This window comes from Drosophila ficusphila, unplaced genomic scaffold, assembly GCF_018152265.1.
Source record: "Drosophila ficusphila isolate 14025-0441.05 unplaced genomic scaffold, ASM1815226v1 contig_791, whole genome shotgun sequence".
Classification (NCBI taxonomy): domain Eukaryota; kingdom Metazoa; phylum Arthropoda; class Insecta; order Diptera; family Drosophilidae; genus Drosophila; species Drosophila ficusphila.
In genome coordinates, this window is record NW_025064737.1 from 2856517 (window position 1) to 2877760 (window position 21244).

Consider the following 21244-nt stretch of genomic DNA (forward strand, 5'->3'; position numbering starts at 1 on the left):
TAGACCTACTCCACTCCACTCCAAGCCAATCCATTCCAATCCAATCCGATCAGATTCAAGTTCAAAGCCAATCCAGACCGAGCTGGCGGAGACCTAGACCCGTGGCTTTCGTACGTGCCTGGCCGTCGAGCGTGAACTCCAGTTCCGATCCACTCCATTCGGATCCACTCCACTCCATTCCATTCCAATCCAGCGGTTCGAGTCGAGCTGGAGTCTAGTTGTAAGCGCCTTGAGCTCGACCGGTTGTGGTCAGCTTCGAGTTCCCGCTCTGCTCGCTTTTCGAGCGGACAAGGTTGGCTTTTTCCCGCATAGCTGCCCGCATATTCAAATTGCTCTCTTCCTATATACGCTATTCTGCGCTCGACTCGATAAGGCATTTATTATGGGTATTTACGGCCCTGTCGAGTGTTTGCGAAAAGCTGGCCAACAGCTCCTCCAGAGATAATTCCAGGGACGCCGGTAAGCGATCTCGAGTGCTGTCCCACTTCAATACTTCAGTGATGTAATCACTTCACTCGCGTTTCCCTTCTCAGTTATAACAATAAAAATACTCAACTGCATTTAAATAGAACAAAAAACTGAATTAGTTGGGCGAGGTGTCATCATATTTAAAAGATAAAAAACTATATCTTTATTGTTTCTCTTTCATTCATAAGGAATGCATTGCTTAGAGTGATAATGCAATTTCATTACAGTTCAGTTCAGTATGCACTTCTAAGTTGCAAGGCTGAACCTATTGCTCTGAAAATGGAATAGCTTTTCGGCGCCATGTGACACTGGCTAACTTGTCCCACTTATTAGGGCACCATTTGTCTCAGCGGCCAACTGGGCACGATTCCCAGTCGCGTGGGGTCTAATGACCCATTTCAATTAGCCGGCTCCCCGGTTCCCCGCTTCCCGCGTAACATTAACTATAATTTGCCCGAACCGGGTGAGAATTGGAAGTACAAACAGCCACACACGACTTGATCTGGCGTTAAATTGTAAACTCTGTCGTCGGCTTACAGGAACATATGCGAGAGGGCTCACGCCCCTCAAATTGCTCCATTGTTCCGGCCAGAATCGTGAGATAGCGCCAGTTGTAAGCCGAAAGCCGAAAGCTGTAAGCTGTAAGGCAACTCGGGCTGACTTCAGCCACTTTCGATTTCACAGCCAAGTGGCGTATCTTGGCCCCCTCGCTCCGCGCCTCCAGCCATTCTACTCAGTCATCACCGGCATCATCATCATCATCATCATCGTCATCGGCGTCATCATTGAATTTTGTGCTGGGTTTTGTAATAACCCATGCTGAATTGTTGTCGTAGGTTGTTGCCCATTGTTACTCGCCCATGATGTCATGAAGTTTCGAGTTAATTTGCATTATTACTGCGCTGTTTGTTGCTACCCCGAGTACGGGGTAAGTACCTGTATTATGGCGGAATAAGTAGGCAAGCGGGTTAAAAGTGAGAGGCCGGCGAGCTATCATGGTGGCCACCTATTTCTGGATTAGATTCACTTGGGGTCACAAGAGGCCATTTGCACGATTCACACTTATGAGGGCCTTGAGTTGTTTTTGAAAGCAGGTGATCTAGTGTCTAGATTTTTTATTGAAGCAACAAGCAATTGTTGCTTATACCAATAAGAAGTAAGTTTAACCATTTGACCTCCTGCAATTTCTCTTACATTAATGTTAATAAAATTATTTCTCTGGGCACTTTTTTAAATAGGATTTTTTGGTGTCACAAAGTGAGAATTTAATCTTTGAGTTGTTTTGGAGGCAACCCGACTTAGTATGACTTCATGACTACATAGTTATTTAAGCAACAAAAAATCTAAGCTCACGTCAACGAGTAGTTAGTTGAATTTCAATCTTTTTGTATTCCATAACTTTCCAAATATTTGTGACTGTTAAACACCTTAAAATCTTTGGATTAGATTGGGGTTCGGCTCACAATCAAATCGAATGACAGTTGTTAATGACAAATTCGCAGCTTGTTTGCACATCGATCTCGACTAGCTGCCATTGTTTACCCCCAGGGAATCAATCCCTCGCACCAAGTGCTGGTGCAGTTTGCTCCCCCGACGAGAATCCCAGCCCCGATCCCCGCCAAAAACAAACTGATGGGTAGAGCTTCGTACTCCATTCGTTCCCCCAGTGCACTTGGAACGCCGGTGCAGGCGGGTTTTCATTGTTGGTTTCGCAGTGCGACGACAACGTTCCGCTCGACCGACAACGGCCTGCTAATTACCACGCTAATGTCGGTTCAATAGGGTTCACTGAAAGTAAAAGTTTCGCAACCGCAGCGCAAAAGAAAGAGAGAGCGATACAGAGAGAGAGGGAGAGAGGGAGAGGGCAACGCTTAGTAATTGGAGCGCGGCAATTAACGGCCCAAAAGCCACAGTCGTGTTTTTCGACGATAATTAATCGGTTGGAGTACTTGCAGCGCCCAACGGCAAGCAGTGAGCAGTTAGCCAATAGCCAATAGCCGTTGCCAATTGCCAGTTGCCAATTGCCAGTGGCCAGCCGATCCACTAATCCGCCCGAGAAGATCCCTCATCCGAGCCGAGAACCGATCGCCAGCATGAGCATCATCGACAGCGGCAAGTACCGCTTGCGGAAGGACTGGGCCAGCGCCTCCATTCCCTCGCTGGTGAACATCGACGAGCACGACGGCGACTCCGTGGACACAGAGGGCGGCCTCAACGCCACCGCCCCCCTCCCCCCGCAGAAGCCGCCGCGGCGCAGCTCCCTCGCCCTGGGCCTCTTCTCCAGCAAGACGGACAAGAGCCAGAAGCGCCGCAGCTCCATCGCCGTCTCCTTCCTGCGGCGCGACAGCAGCAAGGTGAGTGTGAACGATGTATTTCAGTTTTCCACTACTCCATAGAGAGATAAAGATAGAGATAGACTCATCAGGCAGCAAACATATGTACGATTTATATAGAAACATACAAGTTTAGAGTTATACGGACATAAGAGAATGTTCCTCAGTTTAGAAAGTAGTAAAAACAACTTATAATATATTAAAAAGTGAATTAGTCCTTACTTATGAAAAGTCCGTCCTTTAATTACAGTTAGCAACCGTTGAGTTTTTAAATACCAATTAGTATTTCTGCAGAATTACAAATTTAATTATTTCTTTACTTTTACTTTTTAGTTACCGATGAGTTTTCTACACAAAATAACTTAATCGGAAGTTATACTTATCAATTTAAAGCAGTTTAAAATTGATAGAAAGATTAGTACAGGTACCAGTGTGAATATTACTTTATTCAGTGTAAATATCAAATAGTTCTGTGAATATCATATCAGTTTAGATAATGTTAGGATGTCCCAAATAGATTTTTTTAATCAAGCAAAGGACAGTTTAGGATCGTTTAATACCTTAAACATGGACATGATCAAGCTCACTTAACAGAAAAGTAAATTGATGCAAGAAAGGAAATCTCACTACCAAAAATGGTTCAAAATCTGATAGGTACTTCCTCGCTTCCTTGCAGAACTCTACCAAAGACTCGTACGAATCGGCCGTGCGCAGCGAGAAGTCCGATGGCTCCGGCACGCCCAACAGTCCGGAGATCGTCTACAGCTCGGAGGAGAACATCCGGGCCAGCTCGCCGAACGAGCCGGGCAAGCAGACCTTCTTCGAGGACGGCAGCCAGTCGCCGCGTCCGGTGTTGCAGGGGCTGAACACCTCGTACGAGGGTCCTGCCACCGATCGCCAGCGGCGCAGGCGCAGCTCGCTGCAGACGAAGCTGGACCGGCACCGCCGCAAGAAGATGGAGTACATCAACCAGCGCAGCCTCGACTCCGGCATGCTGTGCAGCGAGTCGCAGAGCGATCTGACCAACGACAGCTTGGCGGAGGCCTCCAGCGGATACGCCAACGGGAGTGGGAATGGAAATGGAAACGGGACTGGAAACGACGACGAGGACGACAGCGTGGATCCCAGCCACGGGGAGTACTTCCCGCGCGAGAAGCGCCACTCCTGGTGGAACATATTCGTGCCCGACAACTTCAAGAACAGGTTCGCCCCTCCGATTCCTCTAACTGCCTGTCTGCGTGTGTTTAACAAGCGCCTTGCCAGTGACTAAAATGCATCGCCTCCGTAAGAGATCCTTTGTGTCCCGAGCCCAAACTTAATCTCAAACTCAAACCCAAATTCACCCCGCTCCCCGCTGCGAATGTTGAACTAACACCCGTCGAATGTGTGATTAATTGCCGGCATGAAACACTCCCACACTCAGCCACACACACACACACACACACACTTTCAGATACATCCCCGGATGGCTCGTGATTCCGGTTTCCACTCGGTCCGGGCTCTTGCTCCGGTTTAATTTATGCGATGCGTTTCCCGGAGGAGATCCTCCGCGCAGCTGGGCCTTCGCCTGCCGAATCTCTCGTTCGCCAATTAGCCAAAAGTCATTCATCACCCTCGAGGTCGTAATTAAAGACCTCTGATTTTTCCTGCAGCTCATAATGGGTTATGGGCTGAGATTAAACTTGAACCGTTCATTGAAATCTTTCAAACAATTTTAAGATAACATTTGGGTGGAAATTGTAAACCAACTAACCAACCAACTTCAAGAAAAAAATCGATTTTTTTTGGCTGAAAACCAAACTTAAACTGATGACAGTGTCGAATTCTGTATAAATGTGCTGCCAATGATCCAACTGACTCGAATTGGTTTTATATACAGTATAAAAAATGTGTTTTGTATCAGATTAGTTTGGAAAACAACCAAATTACAGTCGAATACCGATAATTCGTACCCCGCTAAATCGAAAATCGCGATAATTCGTAAAAAATTCTGTTCCCTTGAAAAAAAATCCCTTGAAAAAATCTCGATAAATCGAATTCCCGTTTAATTCGTAAAAAAAGTGATCCCCTTGCCATTTCGAATTATCGGGACTCGACTGTATAGGTATTATTTTCCCACGAAAACTTAAACTCTCGCAGAAATGCGTTCTAAAGTCTAAAGGTTTAGCTCGAAAATAGAGTGTAAACACCCTATAACACTAAAGCTCCATGCAAACCTTAAATGTTTTGACCCTGCTTTTGAACCCCATTTTGGCGCAAACTCAACAATTTAATTGGATTTGCAATTTCGATGGCCGTGAAAGTTAAAGTAAATAGTTTATGCCGAAATAGGGAATGTGGCAACCATAAATATGGATCAAATGAAGCATGTGGGAAGATTGTTGTTTTGGTTAGGTAACCGCAGAGCTCCTCTCCTCGCCGAAATGATAGACTTCCGAAGACCTTCGCTCACTCGCGGTTCATTCGGTGACCCCGACCCGCCGACCGGGCCAAGTCAATGGCTCAGTCGCCCAACGGGGGCTTTGGATCTCTTGCAGCCTTCGGACCCGCCCCGCCTCCATTAGCTCCATTAGGCTGTCCAACTGGACAGGCGGGGAGGGGCGTTATGCTCATTAAAATTGTTATGTTAATGCCCGCACAAATCTTAGCCGCCGGCCAGGCAATTAACGCCGGAGTCTCCTGACGAAAGGCCAAAAAAAAAAAAAGCAAAAAGCGAGAAGCCCTCGAAATCAGTCTGATCTGATCGTCGCATCGAGTGCCGTGCAGCTTTTGAGTTATGGCAATCGGCTAACGAATATTGCACATCGATACCGATATACTCCGCTTAATTTGTGCTTCCTCAAAAACACAATTTTTTGTTTGTTCTCGTCATATCTTACTTTTAATTACCCAGCAGTTTGTTTTGTTTTGTTTTGCTCTGTTCTGTTCTGTTCGCCTTCTCTTGTCACACTTTGCTCATGTCTCGATTTCGAATTCGAACTCGGACTGTGTGTTTTCTCTTGTTTCGCATTTTAATTATTTTTGATTATTTGTGATTGTTTTGTTGTTTCATTTCCCTTAATTAAAAACGAGAAACAATGGAAATTATGGCCCGAGAGGCCCTGTAAACAACAATCCTTTGGGGTGAAAATATTGACGTGCCAATAATGAAAGATTGGACTAAGCCGAAAGCAGGAAAGTTAAAGATTGCTTTTCACTTTGAAATCCCGCCTTCCAAATTAGTAACCGAGCATCCATCAGATAGATAGATTGATCGGGCTTATATGTATCTTCATTTGAGCACTCTTCTTTATGGTTTACGTAAGCTGCCTGGGAATAATAAAACGCGGCGTTTTACAATTTGCAATGTCAATTAAACTTGTAAAGAGAATTAATGGAGCGCACAAATATAACGAATTGTCCAATGGAATGTAAACAAAGGCAATAACTGTAATTGGCCGTATTTACAGTATCGTTCGCCCCTGTTTCTGCAAGTCTCCATACATACATACATACCTACGTATGTGTGTGTTAAAGTAGTGCAATTTTTTAACTGCCTTGGCAGCACGTTTTTATGGCACGCGATACGGTCCAATTGATGAAAAGTTGATATTCTGAGAGGTTTTTAAAATGTTACAGAAGTTATTTAAAGAAGTGATCAATATATTATCAAAATTTATTTTTATATCACACTTCCATAGCAGATTACCGTTTCTTTATCCACTTAAAAAAGCAAAAACCTTTATAAGCCACACCAAAGATAAAGGGCTTTGTTGCCCAAAACTTTGTATACGAAATACATCCAATCAAGCCAATCAATTGACTTGTGTGCTCTTGGTACCTTTGTGGATTTCTTCCCATCGAGCACCCGTTGAAAAACCCGGTAAGCCCGCAAGCTGGCCACTTGAAATCGTTAATTAAGGCCTGGTCGAAACGAATGCGAATACGAACAGCCTCCAGTCACAAGTTCGTCTCACGTGAATATTTGCTCAGCTTGGGGACCCAGTGTCTCCCCACTTAAGCTTTGTGATTCCGAATCAGCTTCTGTTTCAATCTAATGTGGACACAAGTACGAATTCCGTCAGTCAGTCACTCCCTCAATCAGTTAGACTTCGAGTTAGACTTAGACTTGGTGGATAAAGCCCACAAGTAGTTAGTTAAATACCAGAGGTATTTAGCAAATATTGGATCAGCCTATGTGCTTGTGTGCGACCACATGCAAATGCCATAAATCGCAAGATATAGGCGTTCTAACGCTATCTTTAGACGGAGTCAAGTGAGTTGGCTAAGCACTTCTGTATGTATATACTATATATATATACTTCCAAGCAGTGCAATGCAGTTAAATCTACTGAGTAATATTCATTGCCAATAATAGCTTTTAGTGGCCTTAGGTGTGCCATATTTTAAGCTGAATAGGTGAGAAACCCCTGTGAAACCAACAACTTGTCACAGGCCCATAAATTTAAATGGGGCTTTAAGTCTTCCTTTTTCGTCTACTCTCCGAATAAAGTAATAAGTCAAAGTAGGCCATAAAGCGAGTGCATCTAACAACACTCCATAAAATCCGTAATATGTAGGTATAAGCTTTACACCTTGTCATAGATACATTTCTTTCCCTGACTCACTTCAGAATTGGAGTTTGTTTCCTCCGTCAGTCTGGTATCGAACTGATTCACTTTCCGGGGTAAAACACCCCCGATATATTCGAGTGACTCACTACACACTCAGATCAAACTTTCATTGGTAGTCAGCACCTGTCAATTGCCCACTTCAAAGTGTCTCAATATCAGATTGGAGGAGGCAAACATCGAGTTGTACTATATCTTGTGTGTTGGCACCCACTTCAGCTTATCAAATTAGCACAAAGAGCCACTAAATACGAACACGGAACCCTTAGGGAACTCAGTACAATGTTTTGCCACTTCGACATCTCGTAACACCCATTTTGAAGGCGTTACTTAAGGCACAAACAAAACTAAACACCGAAAACAAAAACCGAGATGGAGGAAAAAAGGCAACAAGAATTTGTGACAGGTACTTGGCCAACGAAATGGCTGGAAAGTATACTTTATTATATTGTTTATAATCGCACGATTTACGACAACCTTTGAGAGGGGACTGACCAAGACTTCCACTTCCACAAGACTTCATTCGGTTTTGGGTTCGGGTTCGGCTGGCCTGACATTTCGGTATCAGCATATATCTCTTTATGGCCACCCAATATAAAGCGAATTGAGTCGTAATTCATTTTTAGACCTGCCCCCGCCCATAGTCATATATACTATACTATATATACTATATACTATATGTATGTACGTTTGACCAAAATCGATTTTGATGCTTGTCGACGGTTGTTTACCAATCGAGCGAGCGGTTTGTTTTAAGATCTCTTAAATACATGTGTGAAATTCCAAGTCTCCGAACAAGTTAGTAGCGTTGATGTAATCGGATGGGTTCATTTGCTTCTATACGACGGGATTGCGAGATTAATTACCCAACTCCCCGGGCCTGAGAAATTCTTAAAGGTAATTAATATTGCAACTAGGTAATACATTTAAATGCGAATGGGGGCCCAGACAGCTGGACGTTGTCAGGTGGGTTTGCAGTGGTGATCAAGTGTGATGGGATGATTGATCAGAAGTTACTAGTCGCATATGCTAATGAGATAACTGTGGTAATTAAACAATAGGTTTACAAGTCAGTCAAGGGTTTTATGATTCGAGAGGGACAATGATTGATCAAAAGGAAGCAGATTTGTTAATGCGAATTGTTGTTATAATAGACCTGCCTCAGAAACTTGTTACCAGATATTTTCCGCATAATAAATTCATTCTGCTTGGGCATTTCGAGGGCTTATCTATATCCTAGTTAATATCTAGCATCTTTATGGCCTTTGTAAGACGATACTCCCTTCACACTTTGCGTTTGCTCAACTTTTTAGCGCGTATTAAATTAGTTGTGCAAATATTTAGGTAAATAAAACATATGATAACAATTAGGGAAGACGTAACCTACCGTTATTTGCGTAACTGTCCCATAACCAGCGTGAAAGTCACATTCCAAGTTTATTAAAGTGAGAACTATTCAGAAATATTTGATCATTTCTGAATAGTTCTCACTTTAATAAACTTGGAATGTGATCATTTCTGAATAGTTCTCACCTTTCTAATTTTTCTCGTAATAGAAAATGTTACATGTTAATTGGTATTTAAGCCTATAAGCCAGATAATCAGCTATTGATCTGATAGGCTTAAATACTTTAAGATCTGACACTTCTGTTTCTTTTTCTTTTCGGAACCAAACATAAGTGGCATATCCAATGGCTTCTAGTGATTCAAGCCGGCAATTATGCCTTATTGAAGTAGAATGCCACGCTTGGCTTAATTGAGCTCTATTGAGATATTTTCAGATCTGATCATATCTGCCCAACTTGGGTTCCACACCGAGTGGAACGAGAGTGCGGATCTGGGGATCCGAATGATTACGTGCGTGTGTGCACAAAGTCCACAGAGTCAGAGGCCTTTTATTGCGCTCGGCTGGCTGCTGGCTTGATAAATACACATTAGTGGCACAACAAGGGGGCAGAGGAGGAGACTCCACCCCCTCCCCCTCCCCCTCGCCACGAACACCAGCATATCCAGAGTGATAACATCCCGTGCCATTAACCATGACAACCCATGGGGACCGACCCATGGGATAATTTCGCTTCGAGTCCGTCAGTTGGAAATGAAACTGACGCGAAGCGAGACATTTGAACCGATCTCTCTCGAATCCGCCGACTCCGCCGATCAGAGCCGAAAAATCGCGATTTTATGCAAATGCTAAGTGGCAAAGTGTCAAACTGGATTCCCAGTGCCTTCGGTGTGAGAGTGTGTTGAGTTGATTATAATTCATAATTTATTTACGATACCAATTGCTTATATATTTATTGCGAAATGTGCCAGGCAATTAGGCATTATGGCATTAAATATTCATTACAGTAAACGAAACCCTTTAATGCCACTTAAATGCAATTTCCACGAGCACCCAACTCCAGAATCGCCTGGAAATCACGAATAGAATTCCCATTGTTCTCAATCAACTTCAGTGGTTCATTAAAGAAAATTCGTTCGATCGGAATCGAGTTTTGCATTCGCTTCAATTAGATTCTCGCTTTGTTCAGCGCTTTGTTTATTGGAGCGCGTTTTTTCCAAATGATAAGGTGGCTCTTATCTTAATTTACGTAAAGCAAGTTTCAATTTAAATGGGAGATAACAGTTCTCAGCGCCGTTGATTTTTGTTTTTTTTTTTTTTTGTCGCGTCAGTTTGTGTAAATATTTTGAATTTTGGCCAAACTGGTTTATTGAAATTTCGCCTCTGCCTTTCTTTGCTTTGTTTTGAGTTGTTGTTTTTTACTTTTTTTTGTGGAGGAATTTACAAAAGTGAAGGTCAGTTAAGTCAGTCGGCAGTCGGGGAAAGGTACAAACATCCGTAGGTGTTTGGCTCCCAGCTTCGATCTGTCTATCAAGGGGCTCGTCTGTCCGGCTCTCGGAGGTATTGGCCAGGTGTTGCTAGCCAACACAATGACCAACCCAATGAGCCGCTAATGAAGGCAGGCTGACAATTCCCACAGATTGGCCGCGAAAATTATAGGCCCCATGCTAAACGCCTGGCAAACACGATACACTCAAACTAGATTCTATGCGAGCGCCAATCAGGTGGAATACAAATTACACACAAAAGTATTAAGGTATCAAACTGGTTGGTGATGTTTTCATTTACGACGCCGCCGGCGCCGAGAAATTAAAGGCAACTGACCACAATCAGTCGAACTCACACCCGCGAGGCATTACAAAAGTGATATTAAATTCAATTAATCGTTTCAATTAAGGCCAGTCCAAAAACAGTCCAAATGTGCGACGATTATTTCCTCGTCTGCGCATGACTAAGACGCCGCCAGCTAATTTAAATATTTACATATCAGCTTTTCATATACAAATGCCCCGATGCGATAAGACTTGACTTTCTTTTCACCCAACTGCGGGTGAAGGCCAACCCCAACCCAAATTTGTGTTTTGCTGACTTGCGGAGGAGGATTAATTCAAGAGCAGATTGGATAAGCACTGACCTTCACGGGGTTCATTGACAATTGTTTTTATTGAGGTAACCAAAAGCAGAATATCCCTCTTGCATTCGAAAGTTTCAGTGTAAAGAGATGATTAAGAAATAGCTTAGAATGGCTAACAAAAGGTATTGTAAGCCAACGAAAATTGGTTTCAAATGACTTGACCAGTACCAAAGCTGACGTCTGGCAACCCTAGGACAGGCCAACGATCGGTCACTCTAGGACCTGTAAAAATCCTGTCAAAAAGTTTAGGAAAGTTGCGATCACACTGATCGATCTTCTCTCCCTCTCTTCTTCCGGTTGCCTGCCAGGCTGCAAGCTTGTGTAATTAAGCGGGTAATAAAAACCTAATATAAATCTTAAGAACTCTTGCTTGGTTGTTTGAATGGCGTTGACATAACATGGGCTGACCCCCACCTATTAAAAAGTATCCGCTCGGCTGACAGTGGTGAACTTGGAAACCTCAACGGGCAACTAAGTTTCGTTACAGTATACTTTGTTAGCATGTTTAAATAACAACTTTATGCCAAAACATGCTATATAGTCATACCCAAGTCAAAGCTATTCCCATTACGCAACCATCACGTGCTGGCTTTCTTTCTGCTCTCGAACATGACACATTTTGTGATGCAAAAAGCAGCACAAACAGCAGCAGAAATGTGTCCGAAAATCCAATTAACCTTTTTCTTCGTCGCTAAGTTGGTAGCAAGCGACGAGCAAATACAAACAGCACTTCCTCCGCTTTATTTTTCCAGAGCAGCCGAAAGCCCTGGCAAACAGAGATAACAATGCGGCATAAAATTCTAATTACGAGGTGGGAGAAGGGGAAAGATCTTGGGGGGAGTTCAAACACGATTATCAAAAGTCGGCGAAGGCGGGGGCCAAACAGAGTTGTATCGAAATCAAAGTAGGAAATAATACACAAGTACACCAGTCACGTGCATTAGACAACTGCTGCAGTTTGCCCTCAGATTTGGCTGTTTGTATTCAGTTGAGTTTCCAGCTGATAAGGGCATGAAAGTGCCTTTAGTTTGGGCCTAGTTTACTTGCTCCGCCGACAAGCTAATTAATTTTGTCATCAATATTTTCCACCTCCTACAGCCTGACAGCCAAATTGAATCATTAAAAGTCAACACTGTCAAGTGAATTTATCTTTGCTTGTTTTAGCCACATTTCGCTTTTTCTCTCGCTCATCTGTCAGCTGCTGCGACTATGATTGATCGGCCAGTTAATCGGTATCGGATCTTTCCCTAAAACATCCATCAATTTCCCCTAATTATCTGTGCCCTTGAGTGGGGTGTAGGAAATTGCATTCGAAGTGGCGTTAAAACGGTTTCTTTTTCAGTCTAGCGAGTGATGAAAAAGGTGCACAAATACTATATCAATTAAATATATAATGCAGAACATTATGATTACTTCACAATACTATTGGTAAGCCCACTTACTTTCTACACTCAACATATTCCTTGAGAATAAGTTTGGTCATAAAGATTGAAATTGAGAAGTCATTGTGTCAGTTATTGCCTGGTTACCAATAGACTGCCATATTCCCCCCGAATTCGTATCTTTATGGGGGTTATCAAGAAACTTTCGATTAGATCCCAAACGTTTTTGTCAGCCGAGTCCGAGATAAAATGTTTGCTAGGTGCGTGAGATCATCATTGAAAGTAGATGGAAAAAAGTAATACAACAGTTTAAAACATAAGGTATACAACCTTATGGATCATAAAACTTGTGGTAGATTTTATTTTCACACTATCATATTTTAAGCAAAAGGGATAAAAATTTGTGGACCATTAAACCTGTAAAAGTTTTTAATGTATACTTAAATCGCTTACTATTTTTCGTACGATAAACATAAATATTCCAGGCTGGTGCCTAACTTCCGGTCAGCTTTATTCCGAAGACGAATCAAGTACTAAAAACATGATCTTAAGCACGTACGCCTACTCTTCAATTCTCTGTCCAAATTCCCTTTTGTTTGCTCATTGAGTTTCGCCTTTTCGGCTTTTTTGGGTCAATGTTAAGCTACAACAATCACATTTCTAAAGAAAACAAACAAAAGCACTAAAAACTTTCGTTATGAGGGGAACAAATAAAAAGCCTTTGCCTAAACTTATTAATATTTAGAAGTTGGAAATAATCTAATCAATTAACTTTAAATTATCGCCTGCTAAGTGGCTTATGTGTGTCACGTGAACGATAATTAAGTCTTTAACATTTTTTAACAAGTTCTTACCCTTTATTTATTGAGCTTGTCTCGCCTTTTCATTGACCCATATAACAAAGCTTTTCGTAATCACCCCTATTAATTTCTTCGACACCTGCTAAGTCGGTTCATCGACTTTTAATAATGGCCCAAAATTTCGATAAACTTTTATACAAGTAAGTCTAATGTTTTGACCTTGGTCTATATCAGAAATTTCGCCGGTATTCGATCATGTGTGTGTAGAAAACCTTGAGTTCCAGCAATCTTTACCAAAATAGTCGCAAATTTTGGGATTTTCGTTTGCACCCATATCATATCGGTCTTTAAAACTGTTCACCCTTGTCAAACTAAGCGCACATATATATTTGCAGCTCAAGTTGGACATTGCTATTAAGAATATTTCAAGTGCGTAGAACAAAACCAAAATTGTAGATAATGTCGATACCATCAGCTGATTGCAAATAAATGGTAATTTTAAAAAAGAACTCTTGAGTTGAGTGCCATCTTTCTAGATTTTATTTCTATTTTCATTTTAATCTTAATAAGATAATGACAATTTTTTTTTTTCAACTTACTTAAAAAATTTTAATATTATTTAACTTCATTACAAACCCACGTATTAATAAAATTTCATTGTTTTTGAATTCGACCAGTGATGCAACATTTATTTTTGTACATTCACCTTCGTATCACCAATTCGTTGTAGGACACAATAACATATATGTTAATCCCACTAGTAGCTTTGAGAAAATGTAAACAATTTGTAATCACAGATTTTAAATACTTAGCAATATATTTTAAGTAATTCCACCAAAAATATAGCTAGTGTAATTTAGGTGTGTTATAAGACTAAGGAGGCTTAATTATTAATGTAAGTTAAAAATACACAAAGGGTAATATAGACAGATAGTTCTGGGTCCTGAACATGCAGGTAAAAGCTATTAGCTTAACCCTTATGTTAGTAACCGGGTACCCGGGTACCCCCCGCGGTATATCTGTGTGAAAAGCTTAAAGCAAGTTCAATATTTCATTTTAAGCTCTCAAATCGTCGTTTTTTAACTTAAAAGAAAGCTAGTTGCGAGTTCATTTAATTTATATTATTTTTTTTATTATTTTTTTTTATGCTTAAACTTCAGCCATCGCCTCATTAGCAACCGGGTACCCGGGTACCCACAGTGGAAAGCATAGGAAATAAAGTGAATAAAATTTTTATAAATGCATGCAATATAATTAATTACATTGAACACACTGGACACGATTTACTGAATGTTCGTCTCATACAGGTTGGCGACAATTGGCACAAGACTTGGGTGTCTTTCGCCGTCTTCTTATTGGCAAAGCATTGCAGACATAGCAAGATCCTATAACCATTTTTCTTCCGGTTTTATCTTTTGGAATCTCTGGACCAGGATTTACCACGACTGTTTCTGTCAATGCATGGCCTAAAATACTTTGAATGGCAATCTTTGTTGAAAAGTGACGCATTATTTGTGGATTCGCGGTACGATTTTCAATCATCGGCAATTCTAATTCCTCACTTAGCTTACGCATAAATTGACGACGTTCTGTCGTTTTTTTTTTTTATCATTTTATTATTTTTATAATAAATTATATATGTCGCAAGTGAAGAAATGTCTAACATATTGAAAAACATTGCCATTGGCCATCTCGAGGATCGTCGTTGACTGGTGTATCTCCGCACCATTTGGTCCATTGTGTCGACTCCAGTTTTATATTTATTATAGAAATTTATTATTTCTGGTTTCTTTTTAGCGTCATCACTATTTTTTTTCCTTATATTGTCACTTACTATTAATATTTTAAGAAAAAAATATTTTGGAAAAAAATTTTTTAATAAAATAAACAAAATTTTTTATATTCAGAATTATGGGTACCCGGGTACCCGGTTGCTAAAAGACGTCGGTAAAGTTGGTTACTAACATAAGGGTTAAGTGTCCCCCAAGTCGTTCCCCTTTTTTCTCCACGACCTCAACCGAATCACTTTTCTCTGGACGTGACGATTCCGAAGCAATTAGCTCAAAGTCGCCTCCCCCACGTGCTCCCCAGAGATATATACCCGTATATACAGTATTTCGATCCATGTGGCTAGCAATTAGTCGGGCGGGATTCGGGGTCCGATGAATTCCTCTTACTACGTGTGCATTCCACAAACTGGCGTTTGTTAAACCCGCGCGATTCGGGCGAGATATAATCGCATAGTGCACACTTTCCTTCCGACAGAGTGTGTACACTGTGTACTGTGCATTAACCATTTCGCAATTATTTATTTTATTTACCATTTATTTTCTCCCTTTGTTTTTATTTTGGATCCACTGTTTTGTTTGGCACATTTGCTCATTTAATTGGTTTTGTTCGCCTGCCCCGATGCGCTCCTTATGATTTGCGAACGTGCCAGGTCACGTAGGGCTAGTCAAGATGTTTCCAGTTTGTCACGCAGCGTTGACAATTTGGCGATCCCCGTGCGCAGGTAAGTTGCAACTAACGATTCCACCCCACAGATCAACCGCCCACCCACCGCACAGAAACCACTCACACACACCCACCCACCACCCACTCAATGCAAATGAGCCACATCCAAAAAAAAAGCCTTGACTGCACCGCATGGCCAGCTGATTGCCTCTCTGTGTCGCCGTGGCACGTTGCATGTTGCATGTTGCATGGCCCGATGTACCTAACTGCATGCCCATACTCAGTAGTGCACCTCTATATAATAAAATAATAAACTATTTGACTTTCAGCCAATTGTGACCATAACCAGCTATGTATTTATTTACTGTCGAACGCAGCCAATCGATGGCGGCAATAATTTATTTTCGCAAGATGAGAAAAATACTTAATCGAAAACGGCAGGCAGCAAATTTTGATAATTTATAAAGCCAGCGGGCCAGTGCTCAAATTACTCTCGCCGCCAGATTATTTATAGATAATCTTAATGTGCGCTGTCGTCTTATTAACGATTTTTGATAATTTATAAGTCGCGTATAAGTATAAATAAATGGCCGATGTCTAATTGATGTCGCGAGATAAAATCCGCTGGTTAGCAAGCGATTGAGATAGTGACTAAATTTCATAGTGAGGTTGGATGAGAATAATATTATGGAAGACTACCTCAAGAAGAAAGCTGCAATGAGTCAGGAGGAAAACAAGAGATCAACATGAGTGTTGTTTAGTATATTGTTATCAATTTCACAACTGCTATAATCGCCAGTAATTGGTGTCTTGTGCGTCGCACATTACGTATACGTAGTAAAACTGAGTCACTGCCCGAGTTCAACTCGGACTGTCTGCGCTTTGAGCCATGGCAAAAGGTAAACAAGAGCACCTCCCCGGGAAGCCGAAAGAGTGCCGTGGGTTGTTGACACTTGGCTCACTCGGTGGAATTGTGCCAGTACAACAGTGCTACTGGTTTTTCGGTGGCCATGCCACTGATCGCAGCCCAGGGCCAAATTCTCGAGGGCGATAAGATACATAATACACAGATATAGGGAGCGGCGATCGGACTGATCGACCTGAATGACTTGGACTCCGTTGGGTCTTTTCATTACCCCCGGCTCCTTATGACACGCCGCATTCCGGCAGCTTTGTGTGCCATTCGTAATAGTGCACTCACTTTGAGTGCGAGTTTGTGGGAGGCAAAAGCAGGGGAAACACTAATTTATTTCTATGGGCCCAGTGTGGACACACTGGTTTATGCGGAAGCGTGTCTGCTGGCCATTTAGCAACCCGCCAACGATTAGTTACAGCGATTTTTGCACCTGATTGCAAAGAATTAGTGACACAATATGCATTAGCTGAAAAGACATCTCAATCATTGATTTTAGCATTACAATTACTAGTTTATCCACTTAGTATGTGTGTAGAATATCGCCTAAAATGAGACTGCGAATATTGGCTACATTGTTTAGCCTTGCTTGGAACGACCTCCAGGCATCCGCAGAAGAAAAATGCGAAAAATAAATAGAACTCAGCCTCCGAGAATAATATTTATGTCATTTACAATTATTCGTGTTTGCTTGCCGAACAAAAGCAGAATACTTTTCCATTTCAACACGAACGCGATTGCGAACGCAGAAAGCCAACTGTGCAAATGGGATTCCATTGCCAGGTCGCTGGCTGAACTCAATTTAACTTGGGCACCTAATACGTAGCCAACTTAAAGCCAAACACAGTTGTTTCGCCCAGACTGTATTGTTTTTGCAAAGGCTCCCAGTAGGTAGGCCTATCCTTAGAGGCGAATTGGCCAACAGTTTTTTCAGCTGCTCAGCCAGCCACTCGGAGACTTTCCATGGAAAGTGGAGACTTTCCATTCAGTGGCGAATGGGGCGGTAAACACGGCCGACGGGCGACGCGACGCCTGGAATTAAAACGGGGAAAACAAATATCGAATGGGCGACAAATATGCGTTAAATAATTATTTAGTATTTGCCTCCGTTCTCCGTTGTTTATCTTCGAACAAAGGCACTTTGCATGCGCCTTCTGCTGCCAGCTGAAAACTTCGGCGAACAATTATTCTGCCCGCACACACACACATACATACTCTATTTATGCATATTTATTTTTTATCATTGGTATTCAATTATGGTTATCGCCGTTTGCCCGCTAATTGGCAACGCAGTGAAAAGACACGCGCAAATAAACTTTTATTATTTTCTATGAGTAGGGGAAGGGGGAGGGGGGATAGCTTTTGATCGGCAGCATATGTGTATGTATGTATGTGTATGTATGTGTTCCCAATAACAATTCCCCCGTCAATTCGGGAATGTTTTTTTTTTTTCACTCAAGCGAGTCACTTAAATGCAACTATCTCGGCGGAGGAAAACTTATTTTCCCGCTCAAACTCGTAACGGAAATTACTTTTGCCACAAAAGTGAGGGAAATGTCACACACATACATACACATAGCAAGGAAAATATTGATAGCACTTGAACGGGAAACATTCTCAAGACTTCGAGCACAATTGAGCTGACAACAATCTATGCGGAATTTAACGCCTAGGGAAATAGGAAAACACTGTTATGAGTATACTCTTCAGAAACCAAGAAGCAACCTTGTTCGCTAATTTATCACAAGAGCAAGTGAAAATGAAACAATTCCTGCTTGCCAACTATGGAAGCGTTCTTGCTGAGTTTTTGAGGCATCTGCGAATGAATATAGAATCACAAGTAAGGAGCTAGGAAGCACACGCGCCTCCCAAAACGCCACGCCACTTCAGACCGACTTCAAAACAAGACAAGAAACGAAAAGGAAAATATATTAATGATTCTAAAACTCGCAGTGAACGACAATTGAATTTAAATTGAAATCGGAATGCCGCCGTCTCGGATTTGGAGGCGTTGTCGTTGGACAATCAAAGCAATCTCGAATTGAATTGGTATGCAATCGACGATCCACAAATCGTAGATGGATTGCGTGGATAGCGACTGCTCGATGACGCAGCAAGGAATTCTACAATGCCGGCGGACTAACCTGGAATAGAAGAGTGCTACCTTAGGAAAGGCTATTCAGCTGGGGAATATCTTATCACTTACCTCATCGTAATCCGCGCCAAAGGGAGAAAATCCCTGCTGCTGTTGCAAGTGCTGCTGCTTGTAGATCTCCTGCCGCTCCACTGGCGACACCTGGCGGTACGAATCCGCAGAGTAATGGGCCACGGCAATGCCCACGCCCTCAATCAGGGCCAAGAGAATCCCGCCCACCAAGGCACTGCTCAGCATGGAAGTTAATCCTGTAGAACATAGCATAAATAATAATTGTTATGATTAATAATGGTTCAACCATTGCTTACTTGGATATTCCCTTAGAAACGAATAAAGCATTCGAAATTGCATTGATTTGATTGATTGATTAAAACGAACAATAATGGTTATAAGAAGGTTTTCTTTCTCTGAATTGCGTATTCAGATAGGATACATATCAATTAAATAGATAGACCTGTTTACGCAACTGAGTAAACCCACAAAAACCACCAATAAACTCAAGAATCAAGGGTATCAATATCCATCACCAGAGATATAAATCAATATGGAATACCGCAAAAAGATACAAGCAACTCACCTGTCCGAGCAGCCAGAATGCCTCCGGTGGCCGCTCCACTGATGATCGCGTTCCAGGGATCCTCCTTCCGCCGGCAGTAGACCAAAGTGCAGTCGATGGCGCTGAAGGTGGCGCCCCAGACGGCGAAGCTCCCGCCCACCTGTCCGGACCGCGCTCGAACCGCCGCCAAGCCACCACTGAAACGGTACTTCAGGCCGGCGGGAGCGTTGCGGAATCCCTTGATCGCCTGGAAGGCTCCGCCGCCCAAGGCGCCCATGGCGAAGGCTCCTCCGCAGTCCTCGATGATGCGAAAGGGACACGGCTCTCTGCTGTACTCCGTCATTGTGGTCGATACTTAGAGCTCTACTCAGCGCCGAAGGGAAAATGAATCAAGTTACAGGATAGAATGCTTTTTCAGGGCTTACTGGCTCCAATCAAACAATTAGTTAAGATAGCAAGGTATTTTCTAGGGCTTAAGCAAAGAAAGAGATAGATAAATTCAAAATTTAATGAGTTCCTTAATTTGCAACTTTCTTAATTGTAGCTTAGGAAACTGCAATTCTCCTTTCCTCTCTTAGAACATTAGGAATATTTATTAGAAGTTTATATTCCCCTGCATTGTAGCTTTAACATGCATTCTATTATTATATCAAGCATCTTAAGGACAAGTCGCATTCAAAATCGTGACTTCTCTCCAATCCAAGTTTAAAGGCTAATCGAAAAAAACAAATAGAAAACCGTTTAAAATGCGTCGCCTTTCCTTATTTGGGCACTCGCCGATTGTCAAGATAATCTTTACAAAACGATAGCAAAATGCCCGACAAAAAGGCTGAATAAATAAGGCGAGCGGGCAGCCAATAAATAAATTGTTATTGCCCGGTTATGGTCACAATTCGAGCTGGAAATTTGTAAGTGATAAGGATCGCAACAGATTGCGATCCGATCGCCACAAGCCCAAATACTCCATCCACAACCGACTTTACAACCGTTCTGTGGCTTTTTCCAGGAGCAAATCGCGCAGCGTGGATCACGGCCTGGCGGCTCCGTTCGACTTGGACTCGCTCCGCTCCAAAGTGGAGCAGCGCTTCGAGAGCGTCGACAAACTATCAAGTGAGTATTTCATCCAGATGCTGGGTTATAGTTACAAACATTCGACTGTATTTTGCTTTGACCGGATATTATACAAGATCGAATTGATATTTGCAAACGAAGATAGAGTTTAACCATGGGCATCAATAAACACTTGGAAGATAGCGTGGGACAAGAATTTACAACAATGTATTATGCTGGGCAACATTATGAATTAGCATATTCAAGATTCCTTTCGAAACAAATTTATTCTATAAGCATATAGTAAAATGAAGTAGAATATTTGCAATGAAGCATTGGTAAACTTGCTTTTTTAAAATATTTAATCAAAAACATTCATTATTTATTTTTAACGTTTTTATTTTAAAAGTTTTTTTGAACATACATGCCTATAAATAATTAATCTTTTTTATGAGCAAACCCTATAAGTCATGTAGTAATCTTAGGTTCCATTCATTTCCGCCAGAGGTCGCTCGAACCGGTGTCGATAGTTTATTACTCTACATGTAAATATAGCAACTCAACCCTACACAAAATATCAAAAATACTATTTATTCAAAATGTACTCTCTTAAATTGAAAGACAATTCGATTTATGTAAAACTTTATAACAATAATAAGCAATTTTTTAAACGAATACATTTCTTTCGATTTTTAAGAATTGTTTCTCAAATTAAATTAATTTAAAATAAGTTTGTACTTAATGGGTTACATGTTTGGCTTCGAAGATTTCAATTAGAGTTTAAGTGTTTTTGTGTTGCAAAGCGGGGACTCGGCGATTAAAAACGTAAAAAGGCATCCCTAATTTATTATCGATTGCCACGAGAATTCTCTGTTGCGCTTAACAGCCCACTTTATGTTGCAAATGCAAAATTATTTTCAAATAGAGTTTTTTAACTTTTTATTGAATTTTTTTAACTTATATTAAAAAATTTCGGTTAATTCTCTGCGGTTAAAAAAATTATAATATCTGTTATATTATTTGTTTTAAATGAAATCTAAAACA

The 21244-nt window shown here is 41.6% G+C and overlaps 2 protein-coding genes across 14 annotated transcripts in view; one reads left to right on the forward strand and one right to left on the reverse strand.

Moving 5' to 3' along the window:
- Nucleotides 1-21244, forward strand: part of LOC108090103 (TLD domain-containing protein 2) — a 60996-nt gene that overhangs the window by 8440 nt on the left and 31312 nt on the right. For 6 of the 13 annotated variants that reach the window (XM_017188599.2, XM_017188617.2, XM_017188602.2 and 3 more), the window contains exons 3-6: nucleotides 2424-2822; nucleotides 3478-4004; nucleotides 15513-15584; nucleotides 20157-20260. In XM_017188599.2, coding sequence (XP_017044088.1) covers nucleotides 2562-2822; nucleotides 3478-4004; nucleotides 15513-15584; nucleotides 20157-20260 — 964 coding nt within the window. In that variant the 5' untranslated portion in view covers nucleotides 2424-2561. Of the gene's footprint in view, nucleotides 1-2423; nucleotides 2823-3477; nucleotides 4005-12268; nucleotides 12319-15512; nucleotides 15585-20156; nucleotides 20261-21244 lie in introns of those variants that run through there. The other 7 variants (XM_017188608.1, XM_017188610.1, XM_017188609.1 and 4 more) reach the window with 2 other exon arrangements.
- Nucleotides 18352-19578, reverse strand: LOC108090107 (probable mitochondrial import inner membrane translocase subunit Tim17 1). Its single transcript, XM_017188621.2, has 3 exons — nucleotides 19172-19578; nucleotides 18646-18842; nucleotides 18352-18583 (listed from the first exon to the last, which is right to left on the reverse strand). Exons 1-3 carry the CDS (start codon nucleotides 19491-19493, stop codon nucleotides 18563-18565), a joined length of 540 nt encoding a protein of 179 aa, XP_017044110.1. The 5' UTR covers nucleotides 19494-19578; the 3' UTR covers nucleotides 18352-18562.

Excerpts from the sequence above, each read along its gene's own strand:
- LOC108090107 (XM_017188621.2), bottom strand. The coding sequence starts at position 19,493 with ATGACGGAGTACAGCAGAGAGCCGTGTCCCTTTCGCATCATCGAGGAC. Across the intron at positions 18,843-19,171 it reads CATTCTGGCTGCTCGGACAG|GATTAACTTCCATGCTGAGC; the intron begins GTGAGTTGCTTG and ends TATGTTCTACAG. Across the intron at positions 18,584-18,645 it reads TTGGCGCGGATTACGATGAG|GTTAGTCCGCCGGCATTGTA; the intron begins GTAAGTGATAAG and ends CTTCTATTCCAG.